General features: G+C 34.5%; 2 protein-coding genes across 5 annotated transcripts; both read left to right on the top strand.

The window, feature by feature from the left end:
- Nucleotides 1-1246: 1246 nt before the first annotated feature.
- Nucleotides 1247-10710, top strand: LOC113111655 (G protein-coupled receptor, class C, group 5, member C). Of its 4 annotated transcripts, none has more exons than XM_026276614.1 (6): nt 1247-1367; nt 1465-1544; nt 4428-5476; nt 8509-8609; nt 8832-8951; nt 10228-10710. In XM_026276614.1, the coding sequence occupies exons 3-6, from the start codon at nt 4432-4434 to the stop codon at nt 10252-10254; spliced, it is 1293 nt and encodes a 430-aa protein (XP_026132399.1). In that variant the 5' UTR covers nt 1247-1367; nt 1465-1544; nt 4428-4431; the 3' UTR covers nt 10255-10710. The 4 variants fall into 4 exon arrangements, with proteins under 4 accessions (XP_026132399.1, XP_026132400.1, XP_026132403.1 ...); XM_026276615.1 differs by adding an exon at nt 9588-9631 and having other exon boundaries at nt 1258-1544; XM_026276618.1 differs by lacking the exon at nt 8832-8951 and adding an exon at nt 9588-9631 and having other exon boundaries at nt 1258-1544.
- Nucleotides 10711-19815: 9105 nt separating this feature from the next.
- LOC113112214 (oxidoreductase-like domain-containing protein 1) lies at nt 19816-21327 on the top strand. Its single transcript, XM_026277649.1, has 2 exons — nt 19816-20020; nt 20650-21327. The coding sequence occupies exons 1-2, from the start codon at nt 19985-19987 to the stop codon at nt 21019-21021; spliced, it is 408 nt and encodes a 135-aa protein (XP_026133434.1). The 5' UTR covers nt 19816-19984; the 3' UTR covers nt 21022-21327.
- The last annotated feature ends 380 nt before the right edge of the window (nt 21328-21707 follow it).

Genomic DNA, 21707 nt, shown 5'->3' with positions numbered 1-21707 from the left:
AAAGTTTTTAAATACTTGCCTTCTCCCCAAATTTGTCACTGTACCAAAACACAGTAATAATCATTTAATTAGAAGGGTTTTATTGACCTATTTACATCTGAATTGTAAATATTTTTTTTATTTTTTGCTATTTTATCCAAACTTTTTCAGTGGTAAATCAATTAAAAATTAATTAAAAAAATATTTCAATTGTAATCTATGAGATTTGTTGTATTTTGAATCCAATTCTTCTTTATAAAGGCAAAAAAAAAAAAAATTATCACCAATCCTGTAAAATGTAGTAATGTTTAATACAGCATATTTAGCTGTATTCATATAGATAGATAGGTAAATAGATAAATAAATAAATAAATAAATAAATAAATAAATAAATAAATAAATAAATAAATAAATAAATAAATAAAAGGCTGTAAAGGAAGAGCAAACGGGGATCTATATGTAACCTAGAGCAAGACAACTTACGTTGCTCACATGTGGTTTTGTCACTGCTGGAATAAAAAGAAAGCATAATTGCAGAAGAAGAAAAATATGCTGTAGAGTACATGTGGAAAAATATCAAATCAACTAGATTCATCTGTAGAAAACTTGAATGGTGAATGAGATTAATAGGTTATGTTTATATGGTTTGCCACTAGGTGGCAATGTACACACATTTTTGCAAATATAATTCCCACGTTTAAACCTGTTACATTACTGCTTGCAAATGTGAAACGTAGATAACATAAATGTATATTCGTAATATCAATTTAGGTTTGTAACATTACAGCGACAAACAAATAATGTGTTTTGATCATAAGAGTTTTGGCATATTTTAAAAGGGCAGCGTAAGCAAGAGAAGATTCAAGGAAGATTGTCTTCGTTTTGCCTCGATTGTTTTTAAAGTTCAGGTTGGCTTTTCATTTCTTTTCAGACCCAGAAGTAAGCACAGAAAAAGAAACAATGCCATTGTCGCCTTTGCCTGTGTGTGTAGGTTGGTGCTTGGCAAAGCCACTGAGGCCTCAAATTACCAGAGTAGTAAAGTAAGTAATGGCTCTTGTAATGTGCGGTGTGTGGATAGACAGATGAACCGGAAACGGACAAAATACTTAATATCCACCACAAATAGCTCACTAAGGTGCCACTGATAGGCTAACTGTTTTTCCCTTCTCAGTTTGTTTTTTAACCAGGCAGGTAGTGAAAGAAGCAGGCGCGCTCCCGAGAATGAAAGCGAGAGAGAGAGAGAGAGAGAGAGAGAGAGAGAGGGGTGTGTGTGAGGTGAGCGAGGTGAGCGCGCGCGCGAGAGAGAAACTGAGAGTTTGAGTCACATCACTGGCGCTATCAAAACTCGCCAAGTGTTTGCCCTCGACTATCCTTGAAGCTTTTTGAAGGTTTGTTTGCCTGGAATACAAAGGGAACATTGTTGATTTAATTTTTTCTCTTCTTCAGGGTTTAATACCCCACCTAAACTCTCTCTGGAACATTTAGGCGTCGCGATGTCTTATTTATTTTCCTGCACTTGCTGAGTGACAGAGAAACGACACAGTACCTACGTCTGACTGCAAAGGGTGAGTTTGTTAGTTTCTTCTGTCTCTTCGTGATTCTATGAACTGATTTGCAGTTTTACAATAGGCTATTTTTGTGGTTTGTACTTTATTTTATTGTGGCTTATTTATATTAATTGCCTGTGCTTTGGGTTTTAATCCGTTTTATGGAATTACGAGATCATTGATCTAGTTAGTTTATAAATATGTTGGTGAAAATACCACGATATTTAGACGCTAATATGTTTTATTTTGGGGGTTGTTGCAAATGTTTTACTGCGGTTTAGTAATTCTATTATGGATATTAATCCATTCAGATTCATCTTCTGCTGTCAAACCGTAAAGCCGTTATATTTAAGCAATGAAGAGAATCTTTATTCACCTGCTCAGGTGAGACGCCCAGTCAGTCGCAGACACGAATGCCTGTCTGTGCTGCGATCTGATTGGTGCGTTGTAACGGACTGAATTATGTGATTGGCTGAAACGGCTGTATGACAATATGAGCTTGTTAAATAACATGGATAAAATATCGAAAAGAACCAAAATGTATTTAAACCTTGCTAAAATGTTTCATTATAATACAAAAAATATAATATTTAATCACTACATTTTAGATGTGTGGAAGCACTATATATTTTGGTGAATTGTGTGTTGAATATTCCAATAGACTGTATGTTAAAGCTTATTTATTATTATGTGAAGCTATTTATTATTTACTTAAAATTTCCAAAGAAAGAAAGAGCTCTCTCTCTTCCTTTCGGCTTTCTTCCTTTTATCAGGGGTCAAAGAAAGAAAGAGCATAGTACTGTATGTAAATAAAGTACATGAGTATACACTGTAAAGAACTACAAGGAATACAAAGTCTATGAATTCTCTTTACTGGAGCTCTTTCCATGTGAGAAAACCATACAAGCCAATTGACTTAAAAGGCTTGAAAAATAAAGAGCCTTCCCCTTATTTCATTTCTGAACTTGAAATAATAAAGTGCTTGTTGATTTGTATTATAAATTGACATATTCTTTACATGGTAGAATATATATATAAAAAAATTTTACTCTCAAAAATGTAATCCTCTACTGGAGCTTGGCTAAAACCAGAACATTAGAACCCTAGAGAGAGTTTTAAACATCCAGCAAGTGAACAACTCACAGACCTTGAATGCATTTTATGTTTCTTTTTAAGGCCCTGCGTGGTGTTCATCAATTTAGCCACCTTTTACGTTGTATGCCTGTGTTAAAGTTGTAATTTTCAAAGAGAGTTCTTCAGGTGCGAGAGTTGAACAAATAGAAATGTATTTACTAATATAAGTAGTCTTTATCCGTCTGATATGAAAGCAGCTGGCTTCAGTAAAGAACAAAATTTACTGTAGCAGTTCCTGAAACTGATTTCTGTAAGTATCGATTAAGTAATGAAATCAGTATAATGTGATCAAACAGACACAACCTGTTAACCATGAATGGTCTTATCATTTGGTAACAGAGATTGTGTTTACAATTCATTGGAATTCAATTCATTGTGGTTAATCTTCACAACACAATAGAAAATATAATTGGTGTTTTTAATATACCTTTCTTACTAAGTAGTAAATCAAACTTCAAGGTTTCGAAGAGCTCTGTATGGTCCATTTGTCATTTGTATATTTTTCACTGATTCATTCTCTTTCAAGTTTTGAAAGTGGAACTAAGAAAATCAATATTCTTTAAAAGTAAAATGAATGATTAACAGACACATCTGAATAAGCTCCAAGTTTAGAAATTACTGCTCTTAATGATTAATGTCTGCTCTTAAGGTGCGGTCACACTAGATGAATAAGACCCATTCAGGTAGTGAATCATTTTAGAGCGACCGAGTTCACAACTGAATTCCTCATTCTTTTGGAAAGTTTCTGATTCGAAATGAACCAGGAACCTGTAGAATGATGTACACTTTAGGTTTGAGAGATTCAGATCAGTCTGTTTACTGCCTGTTTGTTCATATCACAACAAATGTTTGAAGTTATTTACAATAATTTATAACAATTAAAGAAAACATTAAGATATTTAACAAATTTTTTTTTTTTTTATGTTCTATGAACCCAACATTTTTTTCCCCAAATAGGCAGAAATGAGCAAGAAAAAGCAATGAAAGCGTGAATTTGAAACAAATCTGTATTAAATAAAATTTTATTAAAATTTATGCATTTAGCAGATGCTTTTATCCAAAGCGAATTACAGTGCATTCAGGCTATCGATATTTACCTATCATATGTTCCCGGGGAATCGAACCCCCAACCTTGCGCTTCATAGCACAGTGCTCTACCAATTGAGCTACAGGAACACCTTTATTAAATGCAACAGTAAAATACCATAGTTACATACACTGCCATTTAAAAGTATAACGTGTTGTAATGTATTTGATCAATACATCAAAACCACTATATTGTAAATTACTATTACAATTTTTAAGCTTTTTTCTATTTTAATATATTTTTAAATATAATGAAATTCTGTGATTGCAAAGCTGAATTTTCTAAATTGTTACTTCAGTCTTAAGGGTCACATGATACTTCAGATATCCATTTTAAAATGCTAATTTGGAGCTCAAGAGACATTTCTTACTGACTTTGAATGGTTATGTAACTTAAATCTTGATTGAATGTAATTGTATTGCCCATAATCATCACAATGTCAGAAGTAAATTTGCATGCTCAAAGTCTAGATGGTCCACACCTTTAGAGAGCAAGCTTAATGGCCAGGGGGGGCCCCCTAGTGAAGCATGAACCTGTGTGACATTTTAATGGCTTTTTTTATTGTTAAGATCTTGACGTTGTCACTCCCTCACTGTGTGTGTAAGGAGAGGATTTTGAGCTATTATCTCTCAGTATCTTGTAACACTTAATTGCATGCTCATTCTGCTTTTCTCTCTTAGAAACATGGATCACCTCAGCTCCAAATCCCAACGTTTTCATCTTCTGCTCTCCATCGCTCTATGCGTCTTTCCTGGATCTCTGGCCCAGACTTTAAACCCCAGGGGCTGTGGAGATAATGTGGACTCCTTGTATTATAACCTCTGCGACCTGACAGCAGTCTGGGGGGTTGTGGTTGAGGCATTTGCAGCAGCTGGTTTGGTGGCCACCCTGATTCTTCTGATCGTGCTGTTAGCCAGCCTTCCCTTTGTCACTGACAGGAAGTGGCGCAGTTCATTGGGGCTTCATGCAGGCTTCCTCATCTTCACATTTGGACTGTTCGCCCTCACATTCGCCTTCATCGTTGGAAGAAACTTTGCTACCTGCGCTTCACGCCGCTTTCTTTTCGGTGTGCTGTTCGCTGGCTGCTTCTCTTGCCTTCTCATGCAAGCTGTGAGGTTGAACATACTGGCCAGGAGGAACTCGGCGCCCAGAGGTTGGGTTTGGTGCTTGGGGGCTCTGGGACTCTGGCTGGTTGAAGTTGTCATCAACACCGAATGGCTAATCATTACTATTGTACGATACCCAACTAACATCACTGGAAATCTGGCTTCGGCTTCCGCTGTTCCCTGTAATATCGAAAACCAGGATTTTGTCATGGCGCTCATTTACGTTCTAAATCTACTATTGGCAGTCGTGGTGGCATCCATACCCATATTGGCAGGGAAGCACAAGCGTTGGCGCAAAGATGGAGCCTTCATCCTGGTCACAGGACTGCTTTCGGTGGGCATCTGGGTGGCGTGGATTGTCATGTATGTGTATGGGAACTCAAAGCATGGTGGGCCGACATGGGACGATCCCACATTGGCTATAGCATTGGTGTCAAACGCTTGGGTGTTTCTGCTGTTCCACACGGTGCCGGCAGTGTGTGGACTGAGTGAGGATGATGAAGATGCAGCTGTTGAGGAAAATCTGTATCCCAGCAGAGGATACGAGACCATTCTGAAGGATCAAAGTGTACAGAGCATATATGTGGAGAATAAGGCCTTCTCTATGGATGAGCCCAATGCAGGTAAATGCAAGCTTTTGAGTTTTTACTCCGTTCTTCTTAACCTTATCATATTTGCTTTGAAGTTATATTACTTTACAAGTTAGTTTACAAGTGTCTATAATTGTTATCAGGAAATTTAAGCGTTTTTATGAGCATCAGTCTGATTGGAACCAGATAATAAAAGTTTTTTGTTTTTGTTTTATTAGGTAAGGCTTTATATTTTTGTCCAGTTTTTAACAGTTATCGCCATTGCATATGCCAAAATGTGTACACTACCGTTCAGAAGCCATTTTTTTAAAATGTTTTTAAAACCTTAAATCTGCTTCATGCTGAATTTATTGTATTAAAATACAGTAAAATAGTAATATGTTATTTACATTTGTACATGTACATTACATGTTATTACAGTTTTGTATTATAAAATATATTAAAATGTAAAATTTTCCTGTGGAAAATAAGGAGACTGTTTTTCAGGATTTTGTAACAATGTAAAAGTCTTTACTCTCACTTTTGATTAATTCAAAGGGATAGTTGAAAATTGTCACCCTATTGCAGTTCGAAACCTGTAAGACCTTTGTTTATCTTCGAAGCACAAATTAAGATATTTTGATGAAATCCTAGAGCTTTCTGACCCTCCATAGACAGCAATGTAACTATCACATTCAAGCATAGAAAGGTAGTAAGGATATTGTTAAAATGTGACATCAGCGGTTCAACCTTAGTTTAATGAAGCTACGAGAATACATTTTGCGTGCAAAAAAAACAATAATAATGACTTCTTAATAGTTCTTTCTTGTCTTCTGTTTTAGTTTTCAGTGTGCGTTCAGTGTGCGTTCATGCGAGTACAGCGACGTTTTGGTACTGTTGTGAGTTATCGTACCTTGAACGTGTCAGCAGTGTTGCTGTCTATGCAGGATCAAAAAGCTCTCAGATTTAATCAGAAATACCTTAATTTGTGTTCTGAAGATGAATGAAGGTCATAGGGGTTTGGAACGACACGAGGGTGAGTAATTAATGACAGAATTTTGGGGTGAACTACCCCTTTAATGCTTACTTTCTGAATAAAAATATAAATTCTTTCCTTAAAAAATCATACTGACCACAAACCTTTAGCTGCTATTTGCATTTCACATATGCAATACAAGTTACCTTTATAATATATCTGTGCAGTTTTGCATGTTCAGCATAAATATTTACATAGCTAGTTAAAAACAAGTATTTCTTCAATGTGGAAGTACTGTAGTTGACCTCTAAGAGAAAACTGGCTGAAGCCAACTGTATATGCTGACAGCCACTACTGCACCACTCACGGATATGCTGAGAAGGATTATGTTTCATCCGGCCCTGAAATATTTCATAATAAAACAATGTCTGAAATCAGGATTTTGTTGGAAGAAGTTTCTGTTTTAACGTTTCATGTAAATATTGTAGGCTGTATTGCTGGGTGCAAATGTTCCAGAACTGTAAATGGACCCAAACAGCATGAAAATCATTCCATTTCCAAGAATGAATTCTGAATTCCTAACTCTAATTACTATTATGGATCTAAAACGTCTTGGATGTTGTATACAGCAATGTAACTTGTGCTGTTTCAAAAGCTCCATGCAGTGATTCAGAATCAAACTAAATGTGCCAGTTATATACCGCAGAAACCCAATATGTCTGTGTGTGTTAACATGCGCTGAGAGGAGAGGGAGTGTGTGACTTTGAGAGAGGACAAAGCTGCAGAACATGCTGGAAACAGGGCTGAATTTCACCGATAATTGCTGCTTACCCACCTGAATTTGATATGCTGATGTTTGAATCCACTCAGTCAAATATCTGATCGTACCGCACTGAACACGCTGTTCATGCGTTCTCTCTTCCTCTCTATCCCTGTCTTCTCTCTGTCTATTTGTCCCTGTCGATGTCTCTTTCTCTCTTTGTCTTTGCACCTGCTTGTTTCCTCCAGCCAAGCATGCAAATGTCTTTTACCTTTTGATGTCTATGAACTTGCACCCAGAGTTTCCATGCATTTGCACATTCAGAGCTATGGGTCAAACCTTTCTTTTGTAGATCAACAATATCCAACTGTGTTTGCTCAACCAATAACTTACAGTACGGTCACATTTATTCCGTCATCTATCAATGGCGTGGCGTACATATAACATTTCCTCATCTTCTTCAATATTTGCATAGCAGCTGTGGTTTTGTGATGTAAAAGGAATGCTTCTGTTCGTATTGAAAAGGGAGTGCTGGAAAGTTCAGGAATCATATCTCATTAGTAAATGAACACCAGGAGCAAAATGGAGGAGCTTTCCCACCCTGAAATGAGTCAATAGGAGCACACGCTACTCCTTTCTGACTCTCTGTAGAGACCCTGAAGCGTGTGTTTACATAAGCATGTCTCCAAGGAGACTGAGGTGTGGCAACAGGATCATCAGCGTTAGGTATTTCACCGAGCGAGAGGACATTTCTGCCCAACTGCATCATTTAATTCTTATCAAACCACACTGTGTCATATGCCATCGAAACGAATGTAATATTGTGGCTAAGATAACGTGAGATATTTGCTAAGTGATTGCGATAAAAGATATCTATTTATAGCGTATATCTAGTTTTCATGGAAACATAATATTGTTTTATTGTTGCTATTGTCCTCCAGAACAAATATGAGATTATATATATATATATATATATATATATATATTAGTCACAAAGTCTGTATATTTTTTTGTTTTGTTTTCATTTATTTGATCAAAAATACACTAAAAAACATTAATGTTTTGAAACATTAGGGATGGATACATATAGTATAACATTTTATATATAGTTGTAGTTAACTGTATTTAAATATCTAAGTTTGGTTTCAATGTAACAGTCATAACAATCTGAAATACATTTTTAAATACTGTTATACAGGGGGAAATAGGTTGTTTATCCACATTTATCGCATGTAGCAGCTTTATCATTTTTTTATTGTCTTGTGTCTAAATGGATGTCATGTTTGTCACACACAAAGGTGTTCTCAAGTCCAAACAGCTAACCTTCTGGTTTTAACATTGTTTTCCCAGGTAATAAGCCTGTGTCCCCATACAGCGGCTATAACGGCCAACACCGAAGTTGTGTTTACCAACCGACAGAACTAGCCATCATCACCAAAGGAGTGGTCAATGTGAGTGCACCTATTTTACTATTGATTTGAATATGCATTCAACCACCAAGTCTTGTGGCCACTGTTCACAATCAAAAATACACAAGAAAAAAATCCGACAAATTTTCCACTAAAAGTCCACAAGAGAGCCGTATGTATGTATGTATCTGTGTAGTAGACCCAGTGTTTTTGTGCATTTGTGTGTTCACCTGCCATGTCTATTTGGACTGTTTTCGACTGTAGCCACAGATGGAATCGTATGACAATATAATTCCACGAGCATCCACAGGCACTCCTCCCAGAGCCCAGAGCGGCCTCACCAACTCTGCACAACTTGATGATATGAGACAAATATATACAAATGTATGTGGAGAGCATTATTGATGCTGTCTTTCATTGCTGTGGGTCTCTCCAGACTATCGCCCTTTCAATTTTAATTTCCTTCCTTCCATTTCAACATGCATGCATACTGACCTAATAATCTAATTGATTGGAAAGTTTTCTTCAGTTTTGTAAGGGTGCTGTATGAATATATATATATATATATATATTGTTGTTCATTATGTTTACCATTAATTTGGTTAATTTGATGTAAAAAGTGATGTTTTTGTTGCCTGTAAATGCTATTTGTTTGATTGACCGATACTGTAAATCTGCATATTACTGATTGTTAGATGAAACAGTGAAAATTAAGCCCATAATCACCCACACAAAACATCATCATCTTTCCTTTTGGTGAAGAGAACAGAATCTGTCCTTAAACTTTTCAAATTTCTGGGTCTTCTAATGCCTCTCTCTCTCTCTATCTCTGTCTCGTTTACACGTGTCCATGGGGAATTCTTTCTTTTTCAAGATCTGCTTTCATTCCTAAAATACACTTGATGATACTTTAACCTTCTGTCTGGAATGGGGGAATTTGAAGGCCATTTTTGTCTGTGTTTGTTTGTGTTAATTTTTTTACTTTCTTTTTTTTCTTCTTTTTTCTTCTTTTTTTGTAAGGTCTGAGAGGGTGGAAGAAGGATTCAGATCTAATAAACTAAACTGTATGTCTTCTGGCTTTTCATTTCAAAAATAATTTCAGTTTTTTTTACTCACCTCTGTGACGGAAGGCATCTGTTTGTATTCTTATTGCTACTTATTTCCTCTTTCTGTCAGAGTCACTGCTACAAAATCATGTTTACATTAATACATGTATTATTATTATTATTATATTATTTATTTCTTATATTTTATAGCAAAATATATGCTCAATATTGTTATGTGATTATTATATTATAATGTGATTATTTGTAATTAGTTTGACTTAATCCGCACATTTTAAATATTTATTTCTTCAATTATATTTATTTGTATTTTTTTTCTTAAATGCACATATATATTTATTTTTTATTTAAACAGTATTTTTTTAGTGTCATTGAAATCCTTTGTTTTAGTTTAGATTTTCCATTTAAAGTTTTAGTAATTTTGCTGTTTTAGTATTTAATGCATCAAGTTCAACCAAAAAAAAGGACATTATGGCTAAAATAAATTGTTTTAAGTGTCATAAAGTTTTGTAAGTTGCTTTATTTTTATTTTTTTAGTTGTTACAATATATTATTGTATATACATAATATAATATTTCCTCTGTTTCTCACTGTAGGGAAATTTCAACAGAAGACCCCAGTGATCAGCTCACACCGACTTATTTTTTTCTGGTGTTTCTAAATTAAGATTTGTGATTTAGTTTTTATTTCCATCTCTATGGTCGACTACACAGACCAACTTCTGGGAACTCAGACTAACTGAGCAACAATTAGTTGGTTTGCACCACTGAAAGCCAATGTGTTGGGTTATCTCAACCGCTGAAGACATTGAGACATTGTACAGTATGGCTTGGTTGTGCACGGGACACATTAAAAAGATTAGTTGTACCAGTGACTGTATAGACTACTGCAATGCTACCAGCTGTGTTTACTAAGAAACACAGACCAGCAAAGGACTGTAAAATAAACATGTGCTTGTTTTCTGTCACTCTGTATAAGGAGTTCTGAAATGCTGCTTCTACCACTGTAAACGTAGGTGTAGCGACACCATACATATGCCTAAGCTTCAAATTACATATATAAAATGTGCAATCACGAATGTTTTGGTGCAGAAAAACAAGACTGATTATTTCTTTTTTTTTTTTTTTCCAGCTTTGTATTTATTGTAAGTGTAAAGTATAATTAAACTCAATCTGAACAGAAACCCTTTTCAAACCAAATGCAAATGTTGTGTTTGTTGATGTAGATATTAAAATTTGACAGAATGGGAAATTCATGGACATTTATTAACTCATCGTGCTCTAGTTACAAAATGGCTTTCCATGTGAAAAATACTATTTTTGGATTCCGTAATGGGAGACTGTTTGTGAGTGTGACCTTGTCAGGATAACTTGCAAAAGGGAAGTTAGTCGAATGGAAAATTCCCTTCACAGTAACTAGTGATGAGATTTCCATAGGCACTGCTGATAAGTGTCTCAGTATGTCAGTCTGAGCTACAGGGTTCCGGATGAAGGGCTGTTAAAGGTAGCCATTGCCTCAACACCTCACCAAAACACAGGTGATTGTATTTTGCATCATTGTACCTGTATTAGCAATTTTATATGTGCACTACCTTCCAAAAGTTAGGGGTCATTACGATATTTTTAATGAATACATTTATTCAGCAAGGATGCAATTAATTAATTAAAGGCATTTATAATGTCATACTATAACTTTCTATTCATCAATAAATCCCAAAAAATATTAGAATTAGATTTGATTAGATTAGATTCAACTTTATTGTCACTGCACATGTAAGGTACAGGGCAACAAAAATGCAGTTAGCATCTAACCAGAAGTACAATAAACAGTAAGTACAGAATATAAAAGGTCTACAATATACTACAATATAAAATACAATAACTATACAGATTATGTAGTATTATGGACATAATTTACAATACTATTTAAATACTATTAGCATGATATACAGATAGGTATACTATGAACATACTATACAGATGGATTATGTAAAAGTGTATGTACACTATAGGCAGGACTATAAACACATGAACATAATTTTAATATTACTGCTTTTATTGTATTTTCAAGCAATCAAATGCAGCCTTGATGCAATCTTACTCAGACCCCAGACTGGAATCTGCATAATCAGCAAATACACATCTCATAAACTGTAAAAAAAAAAAAAAAAAAAAAAATTGCTACTCGGGTTAACTTAAGTTATTATTTTTAAGTCAAGCACAAACACTTGAAACAACACATTATAACTTATTCTGATGTTGAATTTTCAGTTGTGATGCCTAAGCACAGCCTTAAAATCAAAAACTCTCTAAGTAAACAAGTAAACAAAATATAGACTTTGTAGTATGAGCAGATTCATAAAAATTACAAGGCAAAAATGCAAAACATTTTTTAAAGATGCAAAAAGAAAAAAAAAATCAGGTTGTCCTCGGGTAAATCATGCTGAACGGTGCACTTTTCATAAAATGAGTTTGCAAATTAAGCATAACCGAATGTTCTGTCCATTTAATCACAGCTACACAAAAACGTTTTTGCATATACATTGTCAGTGGTTTTCTCTTCCAGTAAATGTTCTCGGTACGCAAATGTACCACCAAATTATTTTATGCTTTGAAGTTATGAATACATCTCAGCCACCTAAAACCAAAAGATGTCACAGTGTATGTGTGTTCTTTAACTCAATAAGAGTCAATGGGGTCCAGTGTTGTTTGGATCCCAACATTGTTCAAAAACCATCTTCTAATACAGGTTTGGAATGATTAAATGACACTTTTCATGTTTTGGAGGCAAACTAATATTTTTCTATCCCTGCAATAATGTACTGTCTACATTTCACACAGGATCCTCCCAAGATACTTTCACAATAGAAACACTAACTTTCCTCTCAGTTTTATGGTATGAAACATGATTTAAGAAGTGTCTGTAGTTTCTCCACTGTCTCTCATCAAGTTCACCCCGGCTGCCTTCTTGGATGTCTTCCCTGCAGCCCGTCCTGACCGTGTATCAAATGTTAAGCGCTGCCGGTAAAATCTAGATGCTGAATCTATAGGTAATATGATAAGAATTTTCTCCTCACATTGAGAACATCGTGGGTATTTAAGGAGAAAGAAGACATAAAAACCTGTCCTTGAGACACAAGTGTCCTTTCAACAGCATGGAATTAATGTTTGCGGCTGTTTGTTATTCTATTCCAAAAGAACATTTGGCACATTAAATGAGTGAGTAGGTGTTATGGATGTATCAATTTTCCTCATTTCCGCCCACTTGGCTAAATTATGTAACATATCTTATGTAAATTACAGAACTTGTTTATAAGCTGTTGGCCTCTGTGTTTTAACATGAGATGCACCTTTACTTTAACAACTCTTAAAACACGGCAATTTGATTTGATAAATGCCATCTGTCAGAATCAGACATTTTATATGAGCAGAGTTATTTAATACCTATTTTCTGCTTAAAACTTTTCAAAGAATGTATATTTCTGAGCTATTTAATTGAAATTAAATCTAACACTATTAAAAATATTCTTGCTATCTGAAATCTGTACTGAAACTGAAATAAAAATAAATTAAAAAAAGCACAAAAAGCTACACTATTACTAAAGCTACAGCTATTACTAAAATGTAAAATTAAAGTGAAAACTGAAAAATAAAACTCTAATCGTATATATAAATGATAAAAAAAAACACTGGTATATATAAATGATAATCAGTGTATTTTGGGGAAAACATACTAAAATTATTTGTCCATGAGCAAATAAATATTTAAATACTTCATATTGCACATGGACAAATGAAAGTGATATGTTAAACATTTTACACTGAATATATGTTAATATTATATTTATTTATTATATACTATTATTTTAGTCATTTAATATACATATATACAGCACTTTATATATTCTGAATAAGACCCAAACAGTTAGGATATCTTTTTTCGACTTTTAAAAAACTAAATATTGACTTAACTGAATATTGGCAATCATATCAACTCTTTTCTTATGATAGCTTGTGTATGTCGAATCGAGAACTCAAAATCCAACAAAACAAGTCCTACATTACAGTCAGAGTTTATATATATATATTATTGCAAATATATATATATATATATATATATATATATATATATATAATTATTTATATATGGCTTAAATCCTCAGAGGATATGCATTAAAACTAATTCTAGCTGAAACTGGATCTTTGTTTACAAACAGATTTGCATCATAACATGAAGTATTCAACCACTTTCCGGAGCAGGCTTACAAAGGATTACTGTAGCTGTTCTCATCTAGGTGGGGAGAGGCTTTAAAGGTGATCCATGAAGCTGGTTATCTGGTTTATGGAGTCACCACATTGCTTATTATTCATACTGACCCGCCCATTAAACCATTCCCATGTTCTGTATTATACAATCTCCATTCTTACTCACACCACTTCAAAAGACCGACCCTTTGCTATTTTTGTGGTACATAAGTTACGTATCTCTCTTTTCCCCTTTTTAACATGGAGTTCAACCTATATAGAAAAACAGAGGTGAAAAATTGAACCATGCCAGGCATTTCATGTTTGCTAAGTGTCTGTTAAAACAGTTGTTGTGAAACACACAAACTCAGTAAACCAGAATGAATCCATCTGCAAACTCATGTTCACCTCACAGGTTCTCAAACAAACTTTACACGCCCAGGGACTCATTAATAAAGTGCTGAAAGAACTTGGATGAATAGAATTTGCTAATCTGTGTTTTTAAGTGTTTTTAAAGTGATATTTATGTCAGCAGCTAGTGCTAAAGTACTCTCTGGTCAACATTAGCTGAATGTATGTGGTGACTGAACAAATATTTTTGTATTCAGACTGGAACATTAAGTTATCGTTAGGTTGCAGATTTAATCAGTGGCTTTAAAATCACACTTAAAGTTGGCATGATTTGAAAACCCTATAAGTCTATCTATATAGTACTATATAGTTGTTTACATCTAAGGTACTAGTATATACCATTTAGGGGTGAAATATTTACTTTTGAGCTTTTTTACCTTAGGGTACCACTCCAATGACAGCTTTGTACCATTTTTATTAAATTTTAAATGCATATTGTTGATTTCTTATTTTGAACGATTCCAACTTATTATTATTTTTTTTTTATGTATGATGGAAACCTGGCACTGATTATCTATCTGCATCTGAACAAAAACGGCTGAATTAAACCAAGTCCCTGTCCTACTTTTTTCAGTAATCTGTTACACTCAGAAGACCAAAATACAGAAGACAAGATCTCTCACTAGAGATCATAAGGCTAGTATGAACCGTGAGGACGTTTAGAGCTCCCAGATATACCACAGCATGTTCTGCTAGTCTTATAATGTCCTTCTTATAACCTTTTAATCATAAAGCTGACTGGTATGCTGTAGCACTAAATCATTTTCTGAAGATTATAATATACTACTAAATTACATACTGTCTATATTTTCAGAAATTGTGACTGCCTTGTGGGCAATGAAAACTAGCAAAATAGCAAAAGAAAACATAAACTATAGTATCAAAAAAGGGAGATTAATTTTAGTGACCTCCGAGTGAGTGAAAGAAAATTATAAATGCACATTATTTTTTTTCTTAATGTATAAAAAAATTCACAGTGTTATTAACTGTGAAGCATCATCACAGTCTGTGAAACCAATATAAATGTATATACAAATTGATGTCGCATTACACTGTCAACAGTAATAAACCGCATTAACTAAAATCTAATATTTACTTAATCCTTTAAACAAATATTTCATGTGAAATTCTGACGTATACAAACAACATTTCTGAATTCCAAGCACCTCCTTTCATTGATTTGTTGAAGAACAAGGAACAAAGAATGGAAACAAAAAGAAACATGCTCTATTTTGCACCTTATGTGCATAAATCAGGTAATTTGTCTCTCAATCTCCTTATAACTTCAAGGAAGGTGCCTCAAACTGATTTTAGAGGTAATACCAAAATTCCCACAAGAGCTGATTGTCTCTTCTTTTGGCCTTAATTGGACCGTTCTCATGACTCCTAGGCCTTGTTTGCCTGGTTGTCCCTGCTGGGATTCAATTTGTTGTACCTTGTGACTTTTCATGACACAAAACAGCCTCATGACACGGGAAGCTTGTGTGCAATTATTATTAGCAATGACTTCATGAGCTCACACTCTGAAACATACCGGACACCAAAATACGACATCAAAAAACAGCTTGAGTAGTTCAATATGTTTGCATGAGAGAAGAATACACCAATGGCACTATTTTCTATATTTATTCTCACTGTCGGACAAGATAGAAGAGCAGCACAACCTGTCACAAAGGTGTCATTCTGTGTCCGTCTCAGCCTGCCTGTTGGGAAAGAAGAGGAACAGGGTCGTCTTTGTGCGAGCTGGACAAAGCTGGACCTGTGTGAAAGCAGGTTAATGTTTGAAAGCCAAGGACATCTGAAGGACCCTCACACACACACCCAAACCCACCTCTGGATTCTGCACCTCGAGTAACAGAGGACAAAACACCAACGCTCAACAAAACAACAAGTGTTCACACAGCCGGAGCCAATTAAAAAACTTCAACATGCACTATTAGAACAGAAGGCAGTACAGAGCGAGTCAGTTCGTAAGAAAAGATCTCAATATGGGTGGGTGCTATAACGGCCCAATTGTGCGTTCATGTGGGGTGTGGAGAGCTATAAATAACACACTCACAGTGCAGACAATTTTCAACTTCTCAGAATTACTAAAGAACTGTTGACACATGCAGAAGCGTGTGTGTGGGTGGCAGAAAGCTTAGCAGGGAAACAGGACGCCTCGCACAAGGAAGAGAGTCTCGGAGGGTTCCAGGTGTTTGTCCATGTGCTGCTCACATCAGCAGGTGTATAAGAGAATGGAACTTTAGTGAAGATAATAAAAACAGATGTGAGAATGTTGTACACAAGCTGGGCTAAACTGAATAGTTTTCAATTATAACATCACTTTACATAGTATTTATGGGTCGTTCTCATAAATTGGCACTGTTTGTTTACATATCACTTATATCTTGTCTGTGTGTGTGTGTGTGTATAAACGGAATATTTTGTACAAGAATGTTTTCATTAAAAGATGTGACATCATAAACATAAAAATGTTCTGAACAGACAAAAACACTTATTTATATATACACACACATACACACACACACACACATACATATATATATATATATACATATGTATTTACAAAGAATCTACACATAATGTAATGACAAATATTTATATTTTCATTTTTGCTCTTACTAAAAAAGGTAAATGTAAAAATGTATGTGTGTATGTACATCAAAGAGAATTACTTTTACATTTTTACATATTGATTATTTTCATGATTTATTTTATTTATTTTTTAACAAGAAAATATTGTTCTTGGTACATAATTGCACGGTAAACATTTTTAATGTAGAAATGTCTGAATGTAGGCTATGCAAAGCATTAATTATGAAATGTTATACATACAAACACACACACACACACACACAATGAAATACCTGACAATAATGGATCATTTTTGTTCTCAGGCATTTTCTAGCACAGGCAGTTTAGGAAGGCACTAGAGGGTCAGGAATGTGCAGACCTTGTCAGAAAATATGCCAGGGCTTATTGTGCTGCAAAGAGCATTTCTATCGTGGGGATTAATGTATTTAAAATGGCCCAGACTGATTTGGGGCCGAATGAAAGAGACGTTTATGTTTTAGTAGCTACGCGTGACTCTCTGCAAGGTAGAACTTCTATTGCCTTGTTTTCACATTCGTGTGAGTTTGAAACGCGTCCAATAATTTTGTCAAATGTAGAATCCACTACTGTCATAGCAACGCGTTTAAGAATAATCCAGCAGTGTGTGTGTGTTTGTGTTTTATCCGTGTGTGCGAGTTTGCACGGTGTGTGAGCGCTTCTTATGTGTGTGTGAAAGCTTGTTCAAGGACCTTTCCTCTTCTGGAACCGTGGACATACTCAAATGCCAAGCATAGTTACTGATTCACACACTTAGAGAAGCTCGCGAGGGTTCAGTCCAGGAAGCATATGCATATTAAAAGCTCAGGTTCCATAACACCCTTGATAGGCTACTTTATTTCCTTACTCAGTGATATCCATTGTCTTTATGAATAACAATAGACAATGAATGAATCAGCTCTTATCAGAAACTTAAATCTGCTAAAACTGCTCATACGGCCTTTCAATATGATTTATTTTTTTTAGCAATATATCAATGGACAGTGAATGGGTACCACCATGAGAATTCAAACAGCTGATAAAAACATTACAACAATCTACAAGGTTAAGTGTCTTGTTAAGTGAAAAGGCTGTGTTTTTGTAAGAATGCTTCAAGGTTTTTTTTTTTTTTTTTTTTTTTTTTTTACTTTTAAACTCTTGCTTCTGTATAAGATGAGTCCATGAACCATAATATTGCTTCATCCAGTGAAAAAGTCCATTCCCAGTTGTCCTCTTATATTTAGCAACATATATATTTATATATTTTTTTCTTTTTACAAGTTTTAGCTCATAAACGGTGCTTAGTCCGTGCTTATTTCTCTCCTGATTCAGATGAGACATCATTTTAAAAGGAGAAAACAATGTACGTGCAGCCTTTTACTTCACAAGACATTAATCAGTGGACTGGAGTTGTGTGGATAACTTGTGGAGTATCGTGACGTTGTTATCAGCTCCAGTTAAAATTATCAGTCTATCAGTTAAAACTCTAATTCTGATGGCATCCATTCACTGCAGCCAAGCAATAATAAGATCGTCCAGCATGGACACACCTGTTCATGCAATCACTAAAAAAGTCTCTGCTCTGATAATGTTGTGTTTCAGACCCACCTTGATTTTTCCAAACCCAGTTTACATGACTATCCCAATGATTACAGTATCACTTAGGACAGGTGTGTGTGTGTGTGTGTGTTTATATGACGTTATATCATTGCACAATTTTTAAGTTTAACCTGTCAGGCCAGTTGCCTGTTTAATTAATACTTTTGATATAACATTGAGTTCACAGCTAATGAAACCTGTACATACTTGCCCTGCAAATGGGAAAATTCCTCCCTTTTAAGTACAAAATATTCCCAGCTAATCATATGAATGGCATGCCTTGTTTTTTAGGACTTAATCACAAGGAAGCCAAGCCTAGTTTTTTAAAACAGGTTTTTATTCATGGGAACACTTGATTCTGAGTCATGAGTATCGGTTATCTGAAATATGCAAATATATCCTAAATCAGTGTTGTTTTATTCTGTTATGAACTAGAAGGTTTAAACAGCATGTGTATGCTGAAAATGAATAGTTTCCATCATGCAGAATTTCTGTAGGTCTCAGGGGTGCTGTGTGTTCTGTTTCTGTGGTGCTTCTAAAACACACAGTCCTGTGGGAATGACTGGATAATTACGTACATGCATCACTGATAATTCATGCATCACTGATAATTCACAATCTGGCTGACCATAAAGTTGTATAAAGATAATTTGAATATGTTTGAAGCTAATTGATTATTATTATGAATATATACAGTATATATATATATATATATATATAATGAATAGTCTTGTAAATTTTGTAATTGGAGTTTATAATTTAATATTAATAATAAAGTAGGGACAACTGACCAACAGAAGCTGATTAATTGTAACACAATTAATAAATTAATAAAATAACTATTCTTTTATTTATTTTATTTTTAATTGTAAAATACATATATTTGCTATGTAAATTGTATACTAGGCCTATTTGTGTAGTAATGAGTAACAAGCAACATTGTGACCTGCTCTTTTGGTCAGTATTCCTAATTATAACTTTTTATTTCATTATGCTGTTTTAATAGTCATTATTATTTTGTATTATTGGGTACTTTAATTAGTAGTAGTAGTAATAGCAGTAGCTACTTTATACAGTTGTTATTTTGAATCTTATCTGAACTTCTAGACATCTTGCTGTGTGGGGAAATGGGGCCATCGCCGATTTTCCATGACAAATGTAGGACTGTGGTCCATTACTGACATCTACTGGATATAATTCAGTTTGTTTGCATTCTCTACAAACCCCGCCTCCGAAGCGCTCTCTCAATTTCTAATTGGCTCAAAATGTTTTCATCCTTCGGTCTGATTGGCTAGCTGCGTTCGCCCTAGTCGTCAACTATGGTCGTCAACCAGAGGTCACACATGATTCCAATATGGACGCTTCCAGTTGAAACGTTACTTGTTGTGTGATTTAAAAAAAATAATGTTTGTTGTTTAATTTATTTTGAAGACCGAATACATTCTAATTTATATGGAAAACCTGGCGATTCCTGAAGAGACTGTATGAGCTGTCATTTACTTCTGCGATGCCTTCACTCAATGTTGTGCCATGTTTGCGAAGGGTGGGTTGAAAATTAATTTATATCAGCTATAATTTGATATAAAAATATATCATATATACAATATATTGACAGCAAAATACACCGCGCTTGAAGATCTGTGTTTATTTATTGATTGATTGACACTGACAAAGGGACATTCTTGAAATATGGTAACTGTCTCTTGAATTTTCATGTAAAAAATCACACACACAAAATATATATATATATATATATATATATATATATTAACATGCACTTTAGAAATCTGGAATTTCAAATATATTAATAAATTATATAAATGTATATATATTGCATACATATGCAATATATGTATATATGTTAATGTATATTAACATTGATATGCATTTTTGCATAGATGGATATAGTTTCTCAATGTTTTAGAATTAGTTATTCAGTCAAACACATTTAGAAAAGTTATAACAAAATAATAATTGATGTGTTCCTTTCTTTATTTCATGTTTTTTTATCACTGTTTAAAAAACCCAGCATTTATAAAATGTTGAAAAAGTTGAAGTTAAAAGTTAAAATGTTCCTATTTGAAAATGAGAAAAGCTAGAAAATTAGAAAAATATAAACATTGTGAATTCTTGCATAAACTGCATTAATCTATTTGTAACTCTTTTCTACAGCTGCAAACCTGCTACATGGCTCTCTTCAAAAACAGACCCCATCACTGGACTGTGTCTTCTCAGAGCAGAGCTTTGCACTATACTGCCTGTGAGCTGCAGTGTTCAAGCTCAGACTCTTCTTCTACTGTCAGCAGTGTTAACCAGACACAGACTGTCCCAGAACCTGCGGACGAGGGCCCCCCATCTCCCCCCAGCCACTGCTGCATGAGCGGCTGCCATAACTGTGTGTGGATCGAACATGCTGAGAAACTGCTGAAATATTACAGCGATGGGGGAGACAGAGCTCTAGCGGCCATTGAGGAGAACGTTCTCGATGACAACCTGAAGGCTTATCTTAAAATGGAGATCAAGTTACTGAAGAACAAATCTTGATTATAGTGAACATGGACTGCTTGAACGTTACTGAGAGCAGATTTATAATGTTTCATAGCAAAAACTATTTTCACATTTTAAGGGGTGATTCTGTCAAAAACACATCAGGGTCATATTTCACCCCCAAATCAAAAGGAGAAATATGTATGTATATTGCACAAAGACCATAAATCTTAATTCTAGGAACATAAACATTGTTTGCATTTTTTTCATGACATTTAGCACTCTCCTTTTTTATGTTTTATTAATTTTGGAAATGTAAAATTTTTGGAAAAATGAAAAAAGAAAATTATACAACTATGTGAAAGCCTATATATATATACACACACACACACAAAAAAAGTAATATTGTGAACATTATTACAATGTTTTATATGTAATTTATATATGTGTGTGTGTGTGTGTGTGTGTGTGTGTGTGTGTGTGTGTGTGTGTGTGTGTGTGTGTGTGTGTGTGTGTGTGTGTGTGTGTGTATGTGTGTGTATATGTGTGTGAAATTTTTTTTTCCATTAATAAATGTTAATTTATTTATTGCAGTCTTCAGTGTCACCTGATTATTCATAAATCATTTTAATAAGGTTTGGTGCTCTGCTTCACATTTATTTTTATTATCAACAGTTATGTTGCTTAATATGTTTTAAGAAACCGTTATGCATTTTATTTCAGGATTCTTGATTAATAGAAAC

The sequence above is a fragment of the Carassius auratus genome, chromosome 12, assembly GCF_003368295.1.
Source record: "Carassius auratus strain Wakin chromosome 12, ASM336829v1, whole genome shotgun sequence".
NCBI classification, from domain to species: Eukaryota; Metazoa; Chordata; class Actinopteri; order Cypriniformes; family Cyprinidae; genus Carassius; species Carassius auratus.
The sequence above is the reverse complement of the archived record's forward strand: the minus strand, read 5'-3'. Positions and strand labels throughout refer to the sequence as shown.